This window comes from Sebastes umbrosus, chromosome 2 (assembly GCF_015220745.1).
Source record: "Sebastes umbrosus isolate fSebUmb1 chromosome 2, fSebUmb1.pri, whole genome shotgun sequence".
In the NCBI taxonomy this organism is placed as follows: Eukaryota; Metazoa; Chordata; class Actinopteri; order Perciformes; family Sebastidae; genus Sebastes; species Sebastes umbrosus.
In genome coordinates, this window is record NC_051270.1 from 24,025,473 (window position 1) to 24,048,824 (window position 23,352).

Genomic DNA, 23,352 nt, shown 5'->3' on the forward strand with positions numbered 1-23,352 from the left:
TCCTGCACTAAGTCAAACATCTTATTATTTAAAATATTATATAAACACCAGCCGCCATACAAAGGAAAAGCATTATGGGTATTTTATACTTTATATTACCATAGTAATATTTCCTGCAGAGATGTCACATTATTGGGTGTTTGTTTTTATTAATATTGATGCTTTGATCCCAAACTTTGTGTCCATTGTGTGTAAAACAGTCACTGTTATGAAATACCTTGGCTGCGGTCAAAAAATCAAAAAAATTACGTCCTAACGTCTTTTCCTAACCACTTTTCCTTGACCTTGATGGAAAACGTCATGAGGTCAAGGAAAGATGAGAAGGAGAAGTCAGAAGGACTTAGGAAAAGACAACCGTGGTGTTAAGAGAATCCGACTGCAATTTCACTATATGCTCCGTAACTATGATGCGACAGCGACTGATGTTAGTGACGTGGTTCTGCCGTGGTAAAACTACAATGTTCTGAAGATGGACTACAAAAGGCGCCGCTCCCAAGCGTTCTTAAATAGGTCTTTGAAAGGTGGTGTGGTAGGTGTGTGAATGAGAGATACCCCCGGTTCTTCTGCTGCTGGAACACTTTACATCAACATATAATAAAGGATTATTTGACCTAACGTGGACAACCGGTGAAAAATATCACTTGGAATTGAAATAAACAAAGGAATATATGATAAATATTGAGTTAATTGTTCGAGTTTTAGAGAAGGTGTAGGATCAAATACTTCTTCCAACTTCTTTTCGGACATGTAATATTTATTTATGTTGATTATTTTTTAATTGATTGCTTACTGTTCATTTTATTTGTTATTCTTGTTTTGCTTTTTACTTAGGTATTTGTTACATGTTCGAAATAAATAATTAATTAAAAATAAAGTGAAACGAAATGATTGTAATTGTCCACTCATGTTAAACAGCATATGAAAATAATATGCAAGATAAGCATATCGTTTGTTATCATGAACGGCCGAATGGTGCGTCATTTTAAATGCTGCGGCCGCAACGAACTGTGGGATGTTATTCTCTCTCTTCCTTTGGTAAAGGATGCTCCGGTGTATCCTCTGCTAAAGGAGATAATAAAGGAAGCATTAAAGCTCCTTTCCTTAGCATTTGGTGAATTCGAACAGCTCTTGTCATGGCTGCTACTTTGGTACTTCCGGGTCATTTTACTCCGTTAGGAACCTTCCTAAGCAAAAAGGACTATTGGACCGCAGCCCTTGACTGCACACAGGGGACAGTACATAGTAGAGGAGGCAGAAGGGAAAGAAAGACAGGAGTGGAGAAGAATTCTCTTACAGGCAGCGGCTGATGCTAACCAGACGTAGAGCTGCTGCCAAGCTCTACTTTGAGCACTACTTTGTTCTAATGTAATAACACTGTCAGCAGACATCTTAACTCTATTAGGGATGATTTACATTCCTGCTTCCCCACAGAAATCTCTCTGTGTCAAATTACGATCAATGCAGCACCATCGCCAATTTGTTCATGTACTTTTTTTAGTCTTTGAATATACTAATCATATTTTAGAAAGAAATTGAGTTAACCACATATTTAGGATTTATACACTTAAAGGTTATTAGGGCAGTGCTTTATATGTGCTCCTAATCACATGTAACCTACTACCATCTATTTCTTTATTCCAGGTAGGCACATACTTGCCAACTTGCCGACTTTTAAAGAATGAAAATAAAAATAACTTAAAATAATAAGTACACTACACCAGCATTTTTATGTTAAGTACACCCTTTGGTGAGAGTTTGTGTGAATCTCTGGCATAAACTAATAACCGTTTTAGTTTTAAAAAACTATTATAAATGCATAAGAGTCACACAGGGTGACATATTGCTTCATTGCAATGAACATAGTTTATTTTTAGATCTCACATACACCATCCTACTGCCATAAATACTCACCAGAGCACCAGATCTGTATTAATCCACAGCTGAAAATAGTCCCCAATAAATGCAGTGTTAACTTCTGTTTGAGAAACGTTTACTAAAAGCTACAGTGCCCAGCCATTTTAGGCAATTACTGAGCCTTATTTAAGAACCAAACTATCTATTTGTGACCTGTTTTTAAAGATTTAAGTCTTCAGTGGGCTTCTCCAATGGGCTTGGGACTGCCACAGACAGTGTAGAGAAGTCAGCTTTATCAATTAATTCATTTAAAAACAAACAAACAAACAAACCACCAGTATAATCCTTTAACCTTTTTTAATAAGTGAAAGGAAAGCACACACCTTTTTGCCAGTTGGTACAATATGCCAAATTGCTGATGCCCGCTAACCACATAAAAACGTTTTATGTAAAGCTCAGGAAATATTGTACACCAAGTCTGATTTTTAAACCTAATTGAATGGCAGTGCTCTCTATTTTCTTTTTGGTCCAAGTTAATGTTGAGTTTTGTTTTGGTCTGAGAATGTGTCAATGTACCTCTTTGTCTTCCTTTGCAGTGGAACCTGGTTTGCAGTAACTACTGGAAAATCCCTTTGCAGCATATCTGCTTCATGAGCGGATGGATTCTGGGATACATCCTCCTTGGTACATTGTGTGACTGGTAAGTAGTAATCATATTTTATATGGAACCCCAAAGTGTTCAATATTAAATACAATTAATTCTGAATCAATCAATGAGAGGCCGCTGCTGTTAATTAAAACAGTATCTCAACCTCTTTATCTTTTGAGCCTTAGTTTAAAGGCACGGTCACTCGTGCACAAAATTAACATTTGCCTCCCGTTCACAAAGGGGCGAAAAGGATTTCTGCTTACGGTTGCAAAGCAAATTTGCATCTTCGGGTTTGCGTGGAGTTCAATTTTGATAAACTTTCAGGCGAATATCACCTTGGCAGACGATGGTCACTCGTCTGCATTTGCGCATGTGTGGCCATGCCTTAACAAGACTGCTAATACTGCCTACCTATCTGGATAACTAGCTATGCTGGCCAGCTTGTGATTTTAGATTAATAGCAAAAAAGTGAAGAGACAATGTTGGCAGTGTTAGCTAGCTCCTGTTGACTGGATCGACCACACAGAAAGACTCTCTGTCTTTCTGATCTTCGCAGAGTTGTCTTTCTCTGGGGAACACATACTTTACTGACTTTTTGTGACATACTATACTATGACGTTTTATGACATAACATTTTTTTACTTTATTTTTTTTCCACAGACTATACTATGACTTTTTTATTTTTTCAACAGACTATAATATGACTTTCTTTTTAGTTTTTCGACTTAATATACTATGACTTTTTTTATTTTTTCAACATACTATACTATGACTTTTTTTCGACATACTTTACTATGACTTTTTAATTTTTTCAACATACTGTCCTATGACTTTTTTAACTTTTTTGACTTACTATACTATGACTTTTTTTCGACATACTATAATATGATTTTTAAAAATTTTTCGAGATAGTATAATATAATTTTTTTTTCGACATACTATACTATAACCTTTTTTCTACATAATATACGATGAATCTTTTTTTTTTTTGACATACTGTACTATGACTTTATTTTTTCGACATGACTTTTTTTTCAAAATACTATACTATGACTTTTCTTTTTTTTGACATACTATACCATGACTTTTAAAAAAGTTTTGGCTCATTCTACAATGAATTTTTTTCGACATAGTATACCATAACTTTTTTCTATTTTTTGCGACATACTATACTATAACTTTTTTTAATTTTTTCGATGTACTATAATATGACTTTTTTGCTATATACTACACTAACTTTTTTGGGATATACTATACTATACTATTACTTTTATATTTTTTCAACGTACTATACTATGAATTTTTCTTTTACATCCTATACTATGACTTTTTTATTCTTTCGACATCCTATACTATGACTTTTTTTTCGACATACTATAATATGACTATTTATTTTTTCGACAAACTATTTTATGACTTTTTTTCAACATACTATACTATGCCATTTTTTACTTATTTTTCAACAAATGTCATAAAGGCATAAGACTGTCAAAAAAGGTGATGAAAAGGTCATAGTATGGTGAAAAAGTCATTTTATAATGTAGAAAAAATAAAAAAAAGTTATATATTATGTCGAAAAAAAAGTCACAGATTAGTATGTTGAAAAAATTCATAAAAGTCATAGTATAGCATGTCGAAAAAAATCATGGTATAGTATATCGAAAAAATAAAAAAGTCATAGTGTAGTATGTCAAATAAATGTCGTAGTAATATATGTCATAAAAAAGTCATACTGTAGTATGATGGAAAAAAAAAGTCATAGTGTAGTATGTGGAAAAAAGTTTGTCTGTTGGCTCCTCGCTTATCACTTATCACGTATTTATTTAAAATTGAACACTTTGGGGCTCCCTAATTTCACTGGTGTGTTTTTAGTTGACTGAGAGATGATAGTAATGTGACACTATTGTGTGTTTTCAGGCTGGGTCGTCGACGATGTTTCCTCCTCTCCATCAGTCTGTCCAGTTTGCTTGGGGTGGCTGTGTGTTTGTCCAACAGTCCCGTGGTGTTTCTGTTGCTGCGTCTCTCTCAGGGTGCCATGCTCGCTGGGGCGTTCCTATCCTCGTACATTGCCAGTGAGTATCCTGCAGTTAAACGTCCTGCAGCCTTATTTAGTAACTGATTCCCAAGGGCATCGGAAAAGAAACATCATCAGGTTCCTCAGAAAGAGCCACTCACTTCTTTGTTTATTTTAGAGAACACTTCTAGATTCCTGGGCTTCGTTCTCGTCATTCAATGGCAGTGTTTATACAAATGCCATGCTTTTGTTCAATCACATTTGTTACTGGGATTTTAATACACATAAAGAATTACATAAAGTAGTAAAAATATGAAAAATTAGAAGCAGATGGGTAACTAAGAGGAGAGTAGTGACTCATGAACATTACTGTATCCAGTTGTTCAGAGTCCAAGATAATCTAATGTTATGTAAATGTTACATAATGTTAATGTATTAAACTGTGGCCTTGTGATTCCCCGTGTAGAATAAAATGCCGTCACGCTGGTCGGATAAATATAGGTTCTTGAGTTTGTGTTCAAGCAGCAACTGCATAGTCAGTAGTCCTAAAATAAAATAACACTGGATTGTGAACCTCTTGTGCGTTTGAAGACGATTTGAATTTTGCAGGAAAGGTTGACCCTGCCACCAACAACTCAAACTGCTATGTAGAGAAGTAATTACCAAATGTAAGACAAATAATAGCAATTTAATAGAAATAGCAATTTAAAGTCGCAATTTGATTTGACATGAATCGCTGCATATATTGTAAAATTTCTTCTTAGTAGAAAACGGTTATGTATGTTGATTTAATATATGATATTTACTGTTTAGAAATAGCATATTGTATGGAATTGGGACACACCATAGTTTTTCTAGTTTGATTTTTGTTTTTTTTAAATCAGTCATGACCATTGCTGCCGTGTACATGTTTGAATAGCTCTCATAAAATGACAGATATGGGTGTACATTATTGCTTTAGTGTGGGTATGTGTGTGACAGACTAGCAGAGCTGTGAGGGAATTTCAGCTGATGACAAACTGAAGTGTGTTGTGCTGACTGACAGCAGACAGCTGGTTGTTTTTTCTTTACTTATACCTCAGCTGTCCTCCTTAAGGCTGGGGGTGTAAAAACCCCTCTCTGGTGAAGCTTTAGCTCCCCTTCTTCAGCATGACGTTGTCTATGATGAGATATCTCTGGCTGGTAGAGATACATAGTATCTCAAATACAGTGTATTTCCTTTCTGGAACTGTCTAAAACAAGAGTGAAGTGGCATAGGAATGTAATTACGTTAGCATTAGTAGAAACTATGCACATTCCTGCGTGGGAGGTGGTGGTACTAGGTAGTGGTCTCAACTGAAAATACACACACGCACACGCACACACACACAATTGCTTCTGTTTTTGACATACTCCCACATTCCTGCGAGGTCAGGGCTAGATTGAGTCCAGATTTTGTTTTTATAGTTTAGGCTGATGTTGGGCTGGGCGGGATGAGGGCCTGAGAGTAAATGTCTCTCAGTGATGTCCTGTCGGTGCTGCTCTTCCACAAAGAGGAGAAAACAATAGCAGGACAGAACCAAAGGCAAGGAAGTGAGCAGGAAGTCAGCTTCTCATTTTCCTTCTCTCTCCCCCCCTGACAGGGAGGATGTGTGGAAAGAGAATTAGGTCTTGGGGAGGGAAGGAGGTTAAAGTTCAGCAGAAAATCACACAGTTTAACACACTTCCAAACAAGTTTACGTCCTTATCTGAAGTTAAGACTAAGAGTACTTTATGTCCTAGCGACTTTATCTAGCTTGTTGTTGTAGCTTTTTTTTTCTTTAGATGGTATGCAGAATGTTGCTTTGCTTTGAAGTAGTAAACACAGTGCAAAGAGGTTATAGCAAAAAGAAAGGTAGATTTCACGTTATCGGATATTGGAATAATCCAATAAGAAACAGATATTACAACATACTTACAGTAGCTTTATGTGTGAAGGGGTTCATGTCCTGACAGGAAATGAATTGGTTTTGGACAGATGTATTAGTTTTGCTTCAGCTGTGTTTTGATGTTATCTGTCTTTCCTCTCTCTCTCTCTCTGTTCTCATCGTTCTCAGGGTTGGAGCTCTGTGACCCTCCACATCGTCTCATGGTCGCCATGATCAGCGGCTTCTTCGCCTTGTTTGCAGAGCTGCTGTTGCCGGGCATCGCCGTCCTGTGCCGCGATTGGCCCATTCTCCAGGCTGTGGCCACTTTGCCCCTGATCCTGCTGCTTTCCTATTGGTGGTGAGTCAGGTGGCAATATTTTGGGGTGCGGAGGTGGAGGCGGATGTGTGTTTTTGGCAGATTATTATTCTACAGTGGTGATCTCACATTGATGTTTGACCAGTCTGCAATTTGGAGTTGCTCCTGTGTCAAGCCCACACCTTTTAATAGCCACACCTGAATTGACATTTAACCACATGCTTAAATAAATACAATCCTACTTGGAAAATTCTTTTAGTTTAGTTATTATTCCTGGAAGTCTCATTGAGACCAAGATTGCTTTTACAAGGGAGAACTGAAAGCAAATATCCAACATCACAACAAGACAGTTAGCACAGACACACTTAAACAAAATCTACAAGTATTATACTTCAGCAAGAAGAACCGTAAAGTTTTTCTCAGTTCTGAGTTTGTATGAGGAGCTTATAAAGCTCATATATCCTGTGCTCTCAACTAAGGATGTTAAATATCTGAGCTACTTAGAAAGCAAGGCTTTATAAATGAAAACACAGGTATGCTGATGACTTTGTTTTTCTTATTTCCTGCCAAAGATTGTACCGGGGAAAATAACACAAATTGTTTATGTTTTCATCTTTTCATCCATCTGTGTCAATGTTACAGAGAATGTCTGAGCTCTGTATCTCTCTAAGATATGATAACAGAGTTGTTTTCCGCAGCTGTGCGTCAGTGTTTCCTGAGTCTCCTCGCTGGCTGCTGGCCACAGGTCAGATCCCCCGAGTGAAGAGGAGCCTCCAGGAATTCTCCACCAGGAACGGTGTTTGTTTGCGAGATGAAATCTACCCCGGTGAAACCCTTCTGTCAGGTACAGTATACACAAACAGATACAAACTGGTCTCAAACTTCTTCCTTCATGAGAAAAGTTTCAAAATATTCATGTAATAAACCATTAAAATACTGGGAACAGGCAACAAAACAAGAATTATCTTGATATAGATTATCTAGAACATGGCTGAGATGTCTCTTTTTATGTTTCCCATGTTACTGCACAGGAAAAATGCTGAACATTTCCCAAACTGTTAGTTAAGTATTCCCACATGATTCCAAATTAGGGCTGAAACTAACGATTATTTTCAATTATAAATTATTTTATATACTATGACTTTTTTATGACTTCATTTTTCGACATACTATATCATGATTTTTTTTTTACATAATATACAACGACTTTTTTTTTGACTTACTATACTATGACTTTTTTCGACAAACTATACCGTGGCTTTTTTTTTTTACTACTTTTTTGACATACTATACTATACTATGACCTTTCTTTTTTTTACATTTTCATGGCATATATGACTTTTTTGACATTTTTATGGTATATTATACTATGAGCTTTTTTTTGTGTTTTATGGCATACTACTAGAGATGTGCGTTCCAAGCAAAAATACTATTCGAAAATCACTGAGAATTAGTTGATTATTATTCTAATATTTGCCACATGGTCAAAGTTCAGGCCATAACTCAAGAATTCATATGCTAATTATCACAATTTCACAAAATGTCTAATTGGATAAAATGACATTTTGGACAGACATGGATGTAAACTACAACTTGACTTGTTGGCAGAGGCATACAACCTCAAGGTGGTAATTCTAGTTGAATTCATATGTTGATTCATTGCGATTGTAATATGCATACTGGCAGCCATTAGTGGAATGTGTAACAAATAGATTTTTACCCATCCCTTATATCGTCCTGAATTAGACGTAGGAGATACGTTGAATTCTTTCCAGGTATTTTTTCATCCTCTTTTTCTGTTTATAGAGATAGATTCAGCATACGGAGAGGACTGTCGGCCAAAGTACTTTTCAGTTCTGGAGCTGCGTCGGACTCGTGTTATCTGGAAGAACTGCCTCATCCTCAGTTTCACGCTGTGAGTTTGTATACTTAGGAAAGTTCACCTGACTTGTCCATAAAATACAGGCTTTCCAACTCTCTTGTATCTCCTTCAGGTTCATTGGAACAGGCATCCAGTACTGTTTCACCAGAAACCTGCACGGTTATTCCTCCAACTTCTACTTCAGCTACTTTCTCAGAGTGATAACCGGAGCTCTAGCCTGCATCTTCGTCTGCTTGACTGTCAATCACTTTGGTCGGCGTGGTATGCTTCTGCTCTCTGCCATCATCACTGGACTGTCATCGCTGCTGCTGCTGGCCCTCACTCAGTGTACGTTACAGCCCCATCTTTTGAAATGGAACATATCGTTTTTGCAAGCTTAGATATGAAGGAAACACTGTAGGGGTCAGGTCCCAACATGAGATTTATATGCATATAATCCATTTCAAGCTTCCCCCATGCTCTTGAAAATAAAATTATGACATGTTGATATTCACATGAAGTTTAAAGGTTTGGATCATGCCAGTTCTTGGTCCCAGGCCAGAAATAGTTGATTATCTCTGATATGAATTGTGCTGCAGTTATAATTTTTGCACAGAAAATGAATTAGTCTGTTGTCCTTTTTCTGTGTCAGATCTGCATGGAGGCCTGGTGTTGGTGCTCTCTGTCTTGGGTCTGCTGTTCTCTCAGGCTCTAGCCATGCTCAGTGCATTCTTTGCCTGTGAGGTGATGCCGACAGTGGTTCGGTAAGCATCTGTCTTCTTGATCAAAGTGTACAAGATGTAAAGTATTGTCTGATCATTCCACATTGATGCCTCCCCCTGTTGATTTTGGTTCTCCTCTTCTATCTCTCTCTGTCAGAGGTGGTTGCCTCGGCCTGGTGCTGGCAGCGGGTTGTGTTGGCATGGCCGCCTCCTCCCTGATGGAGCTTCAGAATAACAGCGGCTACTTTCTCCACCACGTCATCTTCGCCTCCTTCGCCGTCCTCTCTGTACTCTGCATAATGCTCCTACCTGAAAGCAAACGCAAGCCGCTCCCAGACTCCCTGAAGGACGGCGAGAACCAGCGCCGGCCTCCTCTCTTCCTGTCCCGGCCCGACAGGGACAACCTGCCGTTACTGTGCCACCGGCAGCCTTTGTTGGATTACAACCCTGATAATTATTCCCGCTTGGTGTCTGCCACCAGGAGGATGTTGACTAAAGATAGTTTGCCTTATAGGATCGCTGTGACAACTGATTCCCCTCTGCTGTCAGACAGTGAAACACAGGAACAAGAGAATGAGACGGAGAGAGAGGTCATTCCTTAACTCTGTTAACAGACCCTCCTCATCCTCCTTTGTACAGACTTGGATTATCCTTCCTTCTTCTAGAAATACCTCCACCGACAGTCTACCATCGTCCTTCATTTAACTATTGTCCAAGTCACTGGTTGGATTAACTCACCTGAAGAACTGACCTGGCTTTGAATGCAGTGCACTTTAGAGCGATGGCTCCAAGTCTGTCAATTTTCAGTCTCTTGTTGTTGCATTTTACTCTTGAAGCCGTTATCGTGTTATGGCATTTTCTCACGTGGATTCAGGTAATGCACTGAAAAACTGTGGCCTTCTTTAGCTCCAGTTTTTTGTTGTTCAAACCTTTTGTGAGGGCTTGGAATGTCCCATTGCATGTTATGCCGGTTCTTGTGTGGTAAATTCCCTTGAAAATGCTCACACTCTGGCCAATGCAGTTGAGGTCACGCTGCTCGTCTGTGTAGAGGCATTCAATCCGAACAGTCAGACACTAGTTTTACCGGAGAAGCTCGCTCAATCGTGCAGCTGCTGTTGATCATGTGAGAAGCAGTCCTTTGTCCATTTAATAGTAACTCGTGCACTTTTCATTAAGTCCGTCCGTCTGATTCACCAGCAGGGCCTCAGTGCTGAGAGGATCCCGAGGACACACAAGACTAGTTCACATTGTCTTTGTGGAGTCTTGTTATACTTGTGAAGCACACAAGAGGGCACTAAAATGATGCAATATGAATATGAATATGGTGGCTGAGTCAAACGATATTCCTCTGGCTTTTTATGCTTCCGCGGTGGTGACAGTTGTGGCTGGAGGCATTATGTTTTCGGGTTGTCCGTCTGTCTGGTCTATTCTCGTGAACGCGACATCTCAGGAACGCCTGGATGGAATTTCTTCAAATTCGGCACAAATGTCCACTTGGACGTAAGGATGAACAGACACTGTTACCTCACAGAACATCTTTTTGGCCGTAACTCAGGAATTATGACAATTTCACACACGTCTAATAGGATAAAATGATGTAGTAATGACATTTTGGACAGACATTGATGTAAACTGCAACTTGACTGGTTGGCGGAGGCATACAACCGCAAGGCGGTAATTATAGGTTAATGCTTCCTTGTGCCTCTACCAAACCTTGTTAACCCAAATATTTCACTTAGAAGTATTTGCCGGAATTTAACGATGTGATCTGTGTGGGGAAAATAGCACCAGATACTAACCAGATGACAGTGAACTCTGTCTGTGGCTGACTACTTCATAAACCACTTTGTTACAAACTATTATTTAAAGGTGCTATTTTTACATTACGTTTCTCTTGAAACACTGAAAGTAGCTGATGAATTTGCAAATGTACTTACCACTGTAGCTGGCAGACCAAAAGTGAATCCCCTCTGTCTTGTAATGTGTCTTGTAATGATTATGAATGGTGTCCTTTTGTGTTATATTAGTAAAAGAAATGAGATAAGTGTGGTTTCAATGCTTCAGAATTCAACATGACCAACCTTAAAAGGTATAGTTCAGGTGTTTGATTGTTGTATGAGGTACTTATCCATAGTCAGGCCGGCAACGAAACGTATTTTAGCCACCTGAAAGAAAGGCTCACCTAAATAAAAACCTCACAGGACATGGAGGTGCTGGTCTACCGCAGCCTCGATTGATTAGTTTGTTTGTGTTTTTGTTTGACTTTGGTTAGTTTGGATTCACAAGAGTGACACAATAGCACAAAAACAAATCGATCGAGGCAGCGGTAGACCAGCAACACCCGTGTTCTTTGAGGTAAAATTAAATTTTTTTTTCAGTGGACTCTGGTGGCTTTGGCAAGAGCATAGATGGATACCATGGCTTCAGTTCTCCAGGGCTGTCTGACGGCAAGGTCAAGCAACGGAAATAGTCAAAATATAGCGTACACTTAAACTGATTTTTTTGGTGGCTAAAATATGTTTGCTGCCGGCCTCGTCCACAGCAGCACATTGTTTTGCTTCCGTGCGGTAACTCCTGTCTGTTTCTCCAAACTGGGGGCGTGCCGACCGTCATCTACTGTGGGTAATACACTGACTATGGACAAGTACCTCATACAACCCCACTTCAAAACACCCAAACTATCCCTTTAACTGAAGGGCATCAGAAGGGATATTTTCACAATAACTGCCTGATACAACCTGAGTCTTTTTTAACATGTTCTTCTGTATTTAACATTTAACAGTGAAGACATTCTGCCTTTTAATGCCATAAAGTCTTGTAAAGTGAAACTAGTTCATTCAACACTGTTACTGAAAGCATGTTGAACTCTACAAGGTTGCCGTGTGTAATAGGAGAAAAACACACCACTTGTTTGGCCTTCAGGAGATGTCATTGTGTAATAGTTTACTGAAAGTGCTTTGGTAGTTTATACTTTTACCTTCACTGAGCAAACAGAGATGTTTTTGTATTGATTGAAGCTCCTCCAATTGGTCAAAGAAAATTAGATTACCATTTGTTTATGTTGAAACTCTCTTTTCATAGCCTTGTTGCCTATCAATGTCCTTGCCAAGTGAAAACCTTAGTGACTAAGAAATATTGCCTTGTTTTTTATCTTAACAATCATGCCATAAAGTAAAATGTTCCTACCTACCTAATGTTAAAGTTGAATTGAAAACATACAAACATTCAAAGTTGAGGTCACAGAGATGTTTTGCATCTCTTTAGGTGTTACCCTCTCAGACCGCTAGATGGAGCTATGAACATGTAATGTACTGTACTACTACCTGTGAAAATGTCTATACTGATGTTGAGGAATATTTTTGTATGTGTGTATTTGCATTCAGATTACACTGGTGTGACTTAGTCCATATGTTGTCATCACACACAAACATTTGCCCACAGCAGCCTCTATCTGACGGTGTTATGGAGGGATAAAACAGCCAGATGAGTTCAATAAACTCAACTTGGTCTGACATGATAATCACTGTGTCCTGTCTTTGTTATCATAACTGTAAAAAAAAAAAACACAACACAAATGCAAAATCAACAAAACAAATGCAAAAGCCACAATGCAAAAGCAAAAGCCACAACACAAAAGCAAAAGCCACAACACGAAATAGTTTTCTACTAAACTAACATGCAGAAAACCATTAAAATCTGTCAAAAATACAAGTGGTTAAAAACATTGAAACAGTAAACTGAAACTATTTGGTGTTGGTGGTGTGAGATATAAAGCAGATTTTATTATTCATTGACAAATTCTTGATGTACACACCATCAGTTGTATTGATAAGCAGCTTATAAAGCTGTTGATGTGATTAGAGCCTGGAGACCCAGTGTGAGCAGAAGGGCCAGCGTGCTGAGTGAGTGGACGGCTCCAGCGCTCGGGTAACCGTATTCCGTCCTACACGAGTTCTTCACCTCATCATATGGAATAGGAACATCATCTGGACTCTTGTTTTTCAGACCGTCACGGACCTGACGCACACAAAGATGAGACTGTCAGACAGCAGACAGAAAGGCACTGACAGGTGTATGTTCACTCACAGGGTCCACCTGCTACCAAGGCACCAAACCTTCCATTATAAAAAGAGCCAATTTTATTCACTTTTATGACTTCAATCAGTATTTAAGCTGCTTAACAGAAATCCAAACCTTTCATTTGAATATTTGAATGCGCCTACGTATAGATATAATTGTTTTACTGCTTTTGACTGATTGGCTTTATGTCCTTTTGATTTACATTGTTGTGGAAAAAAATTAAAATACAAACCGCAACTAACAAAAAAAACTCATTCTGCCTTTATCAAAATGAAAAGCACTCATTATGCAGAAAAATGGCCCATGTGAGTGTTATACTATTATATATTGATTATTACTGATGCATTAATGTGTACGCGGCATTTTACTGTTGTAGTTGGTCGAGGTGGAGCCAATTTTAACAATTGTATATACTGTTTGATGGTGGATTCTACAACAGTCCCTCATATTGTATAAGATCATCATACATTTTGTATGCAAAATCCTAATCTAACTACTGCTGTGAAATAAATATAGTGCAGTAAAAAGTAAAAATGATCTCTGCAATGTAGTGGAGTAGAAGTAGAAAGTAGCATAACTTGAATATACTCAAGTACAGTACTTGAATAAATGTACTTTTGATAGGGTAGAAAATGTCTGAATATCATGATTACGAAGAAAGACCTTAAAGAGTAAAAGTACTCCAAGGTGTGGCAGTACACCGTGACATCACTATCGGCCAAAAGGACACGTTCAAAGTAATCAAACTCAAATCTTAACCCTCATACGGCCATCTCTGCAATCCCACAACTGCCTTGAGTTTTCTGATGTCAATGCTCACAGGGTGTAAAGATGGGAATCTTTCCATTCTCAGAAGTGCAGCATCAGACTCTAATGTCTTTCAAACTTTATACCCTAGTTTGTAACTCAGGCTGTCTGTTTATAAATTTATAGTCTCCAAGCCCAAATCAAGATAACCCGGATGACATCATCGAGTTGTGTGTGTGTCTCACCTCCTCAGCCTTGCTTAGGACTCTGAGCAGGTTGTTTCCCAGAGCAGCTTTGACCTCCTCATCAGTCCATCCTCTCCTCAGCAGTTCAGCCACCAATTTGGGCACCTTGGACACGTCCTCCAGGCCCTCTGGTACTCTGAGAGGATGACATGCAGGGATTTACGATTTCACATTTAAAGCTGAAGTGTGTAGGATTTGGCAACATCTAGTGGTGTGGGTGGTTGCAGATTGCAACCCAGTACCGTGCTAGAGAAACAGAAGTCAGACAGCGGCTGGCGGTGTTGCGGTTTTGCACTCTGCTGCTCACATTACCAAAGCTTGTTGCGAAGGAGGCTAAACAACACTCAAATTTGTGCTAAATATTGGCGAGGAAAAACTGGCATGGCCATTTTCAAAGGGCCCCCTTGACCTCTGACCTCAAGATATGTGAATAAAAATGGTTACCCACGAGTCTCCCCTTTACAGACATGCCCACTTTATGATAATCACATGCAGTTTGTGTCAAGTCATAGTCAAGTCAGCATACTGACACACTGACAGCTGTTGTTGCCTGCTGGGCTGCAGTTTACCATGTTATGATTTGAGCATATCTTTTATGCTAAATGCAGTACCTGTGAGGGTTTCTGGACAATATTTGTCATTGTTTTGTGTTGATAATTGAATCCCAATAATAAATATATACATACATTTGCACAAAGCAGCATATTTGTCCACTCCCATGTTGATGAGAGTATTAAATACTTGACAAACCTCCCTTTAAGGTACATTAATCTGCGATTAATCACAATTAACTATGGACAATCATGCAATTAATCACGATTAAATCTTTTAATCGATTGACAGCCCTATTTAGCCCTTGTCTTTTAATTAAACTTATCTTCTGAGTGTTGTGACCAGAAGCTTATGTTTAAGTCCAAGTTTGAATGTTTTGAACTCACCTTGTCACCCCGTCGTAATCTCCACCAAAACCAATGATGCCAGCCCCGGCAACTTTCTTTATATGGTCAAAGTGATCTATGATGAAAGCAGTAAATATGACAAAGTAGATGACGAAAGGTTTTTCTCATAGAAGGATAAATGATAATATTTAACCAGGTTTACAGCAGTTGTCAAGGTCATAATAACAGTAGTTTACTTGCAACATGTGAGATGTCAGCGGTCTTGCTGCAGGTCACATAGTCATTGTAGAAGTTCACCATGATGATTCCTCCCGTCTGATTCTGGAGAGACAGACAGGAAGTTACATGACAGTTAAACACTTGCTGACCTAGAAACTCATCTATAGGATGCAGCGAGACACTCTGTCATTTCTGCTTTGTTAGGCTGGAGACGCTCTACAGAGACTGAAAGTGCAGAATGGGAACAGGGAGAGACAGGACCGGGGCCAAGAGATGCATTTAAACGAGTGCACGAGGGTATTGACCTCTGCTTTCTTATCAAAGTGCTTGTCTCTTGGTTAACAGAGTTACTTTGATCTGCTATTTTACAGTGCTGCACAATAACCCTCTTTTTGTTTACGGTTTTATTGCCTTTATCCAGGAAAATGCATGTATCAGTTGAACTGGACACCAATTTACAACCATTTAAGCCCTGTGATGCTATAAAGAGCATTTACGGGTGTGTTATCTGAGATAATAAGCAGCAAAGGCAGGATGTGTTTTCAAAGTGCTGAACAGCTTCAGCAGGCTGGTGGTCACGACAGTCAAGCTGACTACTGTCTTACGATACCTTCTGCTTTATATTTTCTGCTACTTCATACTCCACTAAATCTGTACTTTCTATAGATAACTATAGATTTAGTTATGTTTAAGATTACATTTTTTCCTAAACATGATAAGCTAATAAATTACAGTATATTGTTATAAATTTTAACCAACCTTTTTTGGCTTGTGATCCCTTACAACAAAAGCAGTGTTTAGTAGGGCTGCCCCCTCTTAGTCGAGTAATCGGTCGTTTTGGTCTTAGTTGATTACGATTTCTTTAGTCGATTAGTCGTTTTTTATGTTTTTTTTCATGCGGAATGACTTATTTCTAAGAAAGTTATGAGCACATCTGCGGTAAACACAAGATTTAAAGAGGTGCTTTTGTGTGATTCTTTGTGGAGAAACTCAGTTTCACAGATTAAATCAACTAATCGATTAGTCGACAAAATTGTATTAGTGTTAGTCGACTAAGAATTTCTTTGGTCCAAGTCAGCCCTGGTGTCTGGTTGGGAGCGCTTGGTAGTATTTTAGATGTTTAGGAGTTTTTTATGAGTTGTTTATGAGTAGTTGGTAGTTCCCCTCTAAACTGAAAGCTTATCCTCATCCGATATGAGGGTCGTACTCTAAAGGACAGAGCGTGTCGTATCCTGTACAAATTGTTAAGACCCCTGAGGAAAATGTGTTACTTGTGATATTGGGTTATATAAATACAGATTTGTATAGCAGAACGTTGAGGGGTTGTGAGATGATTAATGGGAGAGGAAAGAAGAAAAAACAGATTTGTCTCGTGACTCTTAACCTCCCCTCCCCCCCACCACACACACACACCCACACACACACTCACCACTCTCATGAGAACGTCATCGGGGACGTTCCTCTTGTGTGGACAGACGCTGTAGGCGGATGAGTGGCTGAAGATGACTGGAGCTACAGACATATCCAGCACCTGGTTCATCACCGTTTCAGTCACATGAGCCAGGTCGATCAGCATCCCCAGACGGTTCATTTCCTTCACTAGTTGCTGTTGTAGACAAGAACAATGATTATTTCTATGATCAATTTAAACTGTTTATGGTACCAAAAAATATAAAACTTGTTAAGATCCTTATTTCTTTTATTTATACTGTCACTAGTTTACCTCCTTCATGAAATAACAGTAAGTATTGTTCAAGAGATCTGTTTTCACTTTTTTGACTTTTCTGTTGACCAGCATCAAAAAAGCCTAATTTAATCTAGTTTGATTCAATGTTGTAGGACAATAAAAAATGGGTAAATTTTTTAGGCTCCATCTAGTAGAATGAACACAGTATAAAATAGAAAATAATACTTTATCAATTGTATTTACTAGGGCTGTCAAAGTTAACGTGATAATAACTCATACATTTGTTTAATTTCTTTAAAGCATTAACGCAATCAATTTTGTGGAGGTTGTAGCGGGCTCAGTTTTAAGGCTAGAGAGAAGATATCCTATGGTATCATATGAAACTAAAAAAAACAAAGGAATCTATTGGTACCAACCATGTCACAGTAGCTTGTCGTGAAGGAGGTTAAATAACGCTCCAAACATATGCTAAATTTTGGCGAGGAAAAACTATCATGGCCATTGTCAAAGGGGTCCCTTGACCTCTGACCTCAAGATATGTGAATGAAAATGGGTTCTATGGGTACCCACGAGTCTCCCCTTTACAGACATGCCCACTTTATGATAATCACATGCAGTTTTGGGCAAGTCATAGTCAAGTCAGCACACTGACACACTGACAGCTGTTGTTGCCTGTTGGGCTGCAGTTTGCCATGTTATGATTTGAGCATATTTTCTATACTAAATGCAGTACCTGTGAGGGTTTCTGGACAATATTTGTCATTGTTTTGTGTCGTTAATTGATTCCCAATAATAAATATACACATACATTTGCACAAAGCAGCATATTTGCCCACTCCCATGTTGATAAGAGTATTCAATACTTGACAAATCTCCCTTTCAGGTACATTTTGAACAGATAAAAAATGTGTGATTAATTTGTGATTAATCATGATTAGTCATGGACAATCATGCGATTAATTGCAATTAAGTATTTTAATTGATTGTCATATAGATATTTCTTATATTATTTTCTTATATTTATGTTTAATGTTTATGTCATTATGATTGCTAAAACACATTTGTAGTAGAAAAAGGCCTCATTTCAATTGCGAGTGCACATTTTATTGTTACACATCTTGTGATGTTGAAGTAATGTTTGGTCGTGCTTGTAATAAACTTAAATTGGTAATAAACAAAAGAACATGTTTAAGACACTAATCTGTAACTTATAACACTTTTATAACACTTTTAAAGCATCCCTGATTGTTCACTGACCTTGCCAAACGGAGACAGGCCATTATGTTCAGATGGCTCTGATCCAGTGTCGACAAGCCAGTTATCCGCCCTGACAATAAAAGAAACAGTTAAATTAAAGACGTTATTCCCAAGAACATTTGGTGATTCAAATGCCACAAACTGTATTTTGCAATGTGATAGTGGTAGTAGCTAAGTATATATTCTGAAATCATACAGACCAAAGAAGTAAACAATAGTCAGGTGAAAAAATACACAGATACAGTTTAGGAGCTGTCAGGGAGATTTTTTTTATCATTTCCTTAGTTAAAGTTCATAAGGTTTCCTTCAACACTTATAGTACATCTAGCCACCTAAAGTGATCAGGAAAAGCGTTTCAGTGCCAAACTGGCTTTTCCAGAGAATCTGATACTGCTGCAGGAATCCCCGAACTCCCCACAGCTCAACCTCAACAGACCGTGATGTCTGATGGTAACACACCACACAGATATGACCGAGCCGTACTGAAAGCTCAGGTAATAAATAGAGAAAGACCGTTTTCGGTGTGCTGTAGCTACGCTTTTTGTTGTTACTTCTACTCAAGTAAAATATCACTAAATTAGAAAGAAAGCTGTGTGAAAAGAAAAACAGTTCATCAATTATTTCAATTGAATAACTGAGAATTAGCCTTTATGTGCTTTATGTAAGACAGCTCTTTACCTTATGTATGTTTACCGCATGTGTCTGTGTGCTCAGGGCAGTGGTAAAATGTAAGCAAATACATTTATCTGAGGTACTTGTACTTTCCTTGAGTATTACATTTAATGCTAGTTTTTACTCCACTACATTTATTTGACAGCAATAGTTACTTTACATACAAAACATATGAAGAGCTACTAGAATATGACGCATTATTAAAGATTAAACTACCCAAAAAATAAAATTAGAACTGCAACAATTGTTTGGCATCATCGGGCAAAAGTTTCATAATAACCTTTCAGCATATTGTAATTCAAGAGCTCTGAGAGAAAACTAAACTTCTGCACCTCCTCATGGCTCTGTTTTTAGGCTTTAAAAAATCTCCAGCTGGTCGGCGGTGCTTGGTATTTCCTCAACTGATCTCAACATGGCTGCCGGGTCACAAACTTTCTCATTTTACAGCTAAACAGTACACTACAAGATGTTTCTGAAAACATTTGAGGTGAGAAATAGGCATTACAGTAACAGAATATTGATTCATATTGGATCAGTGCTGCCTAGTTTGACCAGAGTTCGCGAGTGATTGACAGCCGCTCAGACACAGCAGACTCCAGCGCGGCTCTGATTAGTTGTTTTCCTCCAGTCTATGAAATCTAGCAGATGCCGTTAGGAGTACCCGAGGACACCGGAGAACACAGGGGCACATGATTTTGATCAGATTACCTGTCTCATGCACTACTGTCAGAATATAGTGAGCGTTTTATAAAAATAAATTTCATATTTGCTTCAATCTTACCTACTTCATCTTTAAGTAACAGTAAACTGAATCATTTTGAGTTCTGAGTACAAATTATCTAATGATAAAACAAAAGCTAGATATTTATCTCTAGTGTTGACATGTATATTTACTGTGTATTAACTGTTCAATGCCTGGATAACCTGCTGCTGTAACACAAGAATTTCCCAAATTGGGATAAATAAAGTACATCTATCTATCTATCTATCTATCTATCAATCAATCTATCTAAAGGATCTGAATACTTACTTCGCCACTTGCTCAGGGACGCAAATCCACTCCCACACATTTACGTCACACGTGCGACGCCTGTGTGACTGTTTGAAGGTCAAGTGTGTGAATTTTCCTTTGCGTGTTTGATGGCGTAAATGCTGGCTCTTACCAGGGTGTGTTGCAGGAGTGTGTGAGTGTGAGGTAGCGGACCCCCAGCTGGTACATGGTGCGCAGGGTGCCCAGACTGCTGTCGAGCGAGTGACCCCCCTCCACCCCGATCAGACTGGCTGTCTTGTTCATGTTGAAGGCCTCCATGATGTCTGTGCAGCGCAGACATGAGAGATGATGGTTGATTCAGAGGTATGAACAGAGTAGAGGTGGCACATGTCTCTGGGATTACCAGCACTACTACTAAAAGTCTCACCTTGGCTACTGGTGGCAAACATGAAGACTTCTGGGTATTTCTGACACATCCTGTGAACCACATCGATCTGCTCCAGTGTTTGTCTGACAGCATCTTTGTACTGAGTCTCACAGGGAACATACGCCGACCAGAACTGAAAGAGGAACAAAATATAATGTATGAATTATCAGCACCGCTTTGTATCCAGGGAAAGTTTACAGAGCTGCTACGTTCCTTATTAGAACCACATCCTCTTTTAATTGCTTGATTGATGATTGATTATGCATGCTTTGCTTATATAACCTGGAGTGTTAGACACAGTGTATCTTTTAAAAGAGCTCTCCTGGAAAACGGCTGCATGAAAATATGTAAAATGGAAATACACAGTTAATTATCAACAATTACACACAACACATTCAAATGAGGCCTGAGAGATATAGAAGAAATCATGGCCTTGGCTTATTTTAAACAATTTCATTCAACATAAAGAGTTTTTTTGAACGTGGTGCTTTCCAAATTAAGGTTTTCTTAAGTCCAGTTTGCATAATATGAAAGGGTAGTTTTGTCAAGGTCAAGGCCCCAAAATCCAGTCAGGTGATTTTTATAATAGTGTGGTAGCTGTTAAAAACTGGATGCCAAGACTGGCATTGAATTAATCTCTCTCTGTATTCTCAGCGAGGTCCATCTGATTATCATAATTTATAATGATGAGCGCATCAAAATAAAGACGAATGTTTAATCAGATGAATACATGTGTATCACAATTCTGGATGCGCTGATCTGACTTTTCTCACCATAACCTAACAACCTAACAACTGATCTGAATCAGTTCTATGTAAGATAGCATGAGACCAGGGATCGCTGTCGCCACTAGAAACTGAGCTGGGGGCTTAGTCTGGCCATAACTCGATTTACTTAATAAGGTCAGTTTTCGGGCTGATACCAATCCGCGGAGGAAGTATTCAAATGTTTTGGTTTTTATGGGCTTACAATTTATTCAACAGAGAAGTTTATTACATAAAATAATATTCAGAATTACTCCATGTCTTAATAGACTACAATAGACTACTTAAAAGACTACATTTAATGCATACATTTCTATTACTGCAGTGTACTCTTTTAAAAACTAATTATTATGAAATAGCTTTTATGCATTGATCTATTCTTAAGATTTTTATTCATCGTCTTTTATCTATGTTTCTATTTCTTGTCTGCATTAAACTTTCTAATTAGTAATTGCACAGTGTACTTTCTTTTTCTAAGTCTGTGAAGCACTTTGTAAACCTGCTTATATAAATAAAGTTTATTATTATTATCGATTTCACTGTCCATTCTATGCTCATTATCACTAACAGTGCATTTTCTCACTTTTTGATCAACCAATCACACCTTTTGAAAAGAATGTGTCATACCTGGCAACGGGGTCAACCCCACCTCCTCACTGAGGGAAAGGTTTCTGGCCCTTCCTTACTCAGAGTTGCTCTGACAAGTTTCCTAAATCCCTCCTAAACTGGGCTAAGCTAAGGGCTAAGTTAAGAGCTCTCAGAGTATTCTCAGAATGATGTGAATAAGACCCCTGATGTTTTGAGAGATAACCCTTACACCTCTCAGTAATAACACAAGATTGTAACTTCAATATTATCTTAAGAAAATGTGGGAAATGTGAAGCAGTTTTGAAGATAGGACGCGTCACCCAGCAGATAAAGTAGCACTTGACTTTGAATGGAGTTTCCTTTAATTTCCCAGTTCCCTGTACATTATGTTCTGTACGTACTTGCGCTCCCAGCCGTCCCTCCTTGATCTTAGGGATGTTGGTGTGTGTGTTTTCCAGCGTGTAAAGATCCACTTTGTTGAGCTCGTTGTTGAATTGCTTTCGAAACTGCCAAGGCAGGTCATTATGGCTGAAAGACCAGAAAGTAAAAAGGTCAAACCCTCACAGAAGCCTTTTTTCTCAAAACTCTCATCATAAACTGTGATTTGGCAGCAGGGAGGAAAACTGCATTTTTGCCCAGACCAGCGCTAGAAATTGCTTCCAGAAGTGAGCTTTTACTACAGAACATTAGGGCACATTTGGCAAACAGCACATCATTAGAACTGTCATGCAAAGCACAGTTTACTTTATACAAAAGACATTTCCACCTACCCGTCAATGAGTGGGGTCTCAGACATCAGCTCCAGAGCTCTGGTCATGTACGGATCCTCAGCCGCGGTGATGACACAAGAACTGATCCACAGCGCCAAATATGCAGTTGAGATAACCTTTGACAGCATTTCTTAAACTTTGACACAATGTTAAACACAATGCTCTTTTTTTCTTTGAGACCCTAAACTTTCTTCTCTGTAGCAATATATTACACTTCTTGATTTTTCTTTCAGCTCTGAGTAATCCTGATTTTACTAACTGCTGCTGGAATAAATTTCTCTTCAGGTTGCCCTTTGCTAATCTTTTAGTTTTTTGTTTGCATCTGTGCAGATTCTCTCAGATTCTCACTCCAGCTTTCTGTCCCAACTCTGCTCATCGCTCCTCCTCTGTCTTGAGTCTGTTTCTCATTACAGCGTCTGCAGTCATAAATAGTCACAGTGGCTTAATAATTCGTACAATCTCTACAGTTAAACAATGCGTGTTGGTTAATGTATAATGTAAATTCCCACTGCTTTGTTTACAACATATCCTTTTGACAAGAATATCTCAGTTTTACATATGTCATTTCATAACTACTCAGCAGAACCAGCACAGCAGTCTGGAGCACTTTAACCATCTTCATTGTGATTGTGAGTTTCACACAAAGTTACACTTTCATATGTAAAAGAGATTTATACTATAGATCCTCACATGAACTGAAACTC

General features: G+C 38.5%; 2 protein-coding genes across 2 annotated transcripts in view; one reads left to right on the forward strand and one right to left on the reverse strand.

The window, feature by feature from the left end:
* Nucleotides 1-11,547, forward strand: part of slc22a31 (solute carrier family 22 member 31) — a 13,925-nt gene extending 2,378 nt beyond the window's left edge. The window contains exons 2-9 of the mRNA XM_037796251.1: nt 2,451-2,554; nt 4,421-4,575; nt 6,593-6,761; nt 7,418-7,563; nt 8,526-8,634; nt 8,714-8,928; nt 9,233-9,344; nt 9,460-11,547. Coding sequence (XP_037652179.1) covers nt 2,451-2,554; nt 4,421-4,575; nt 6,593-6,761; nt 7,418-7,563; nt 8,526-8,634; nt 8,714-8,928; nt 9,233-9,344; nt 9,460-9,904 — 1,455 coding nt within the window. The 3' untranslated portion in view covers nt 9,905-11,547. The remainder of the gene's footprint in view (nt 1-2,450; nt 2,555-4,420; nt 4,576-6,592; nt 6,762-7,417; nt 7,564-8,525; nt 8,635-8,713; nt 8,929-9,232; nt 9,345-9,459) is intronic.
* Nucleotides 11,548-12,732: 1,185 nt separating this feature from the next.
* On the reverse strand, nt 12,733-23,048 carry dpep1 (dipeptidase 1). Its single transcript, XM_037796252.1, has 10 exons — nt 22,649-23,048; nt 22,280-22,406; nt 20,527-20,659; nt 20,272-20,422; nt 18,437-18,506; nt 16,922-17,098; nt 15,510-15,594; nt 15,313-15,388; nt 14,375-14,510; nt 12,733-13,319 (listed from the first exon to the last, which is right to left on the reverse strand). The coding sequence occupies exons 1-10, from the start codon at nt 22,774-22,776 to the stop codon at nt 13,140-13,142; spliced, it is 1,263 nt and encodes a 420-aa protein (XP_037652180.1). The 5' UTR covers nt 22,777-23,048; the 3' UTR covers nt 12,733-13,139.
* Between the last annotated feature and the right edge of the window lie 304 nt (nt 23,049-23,352).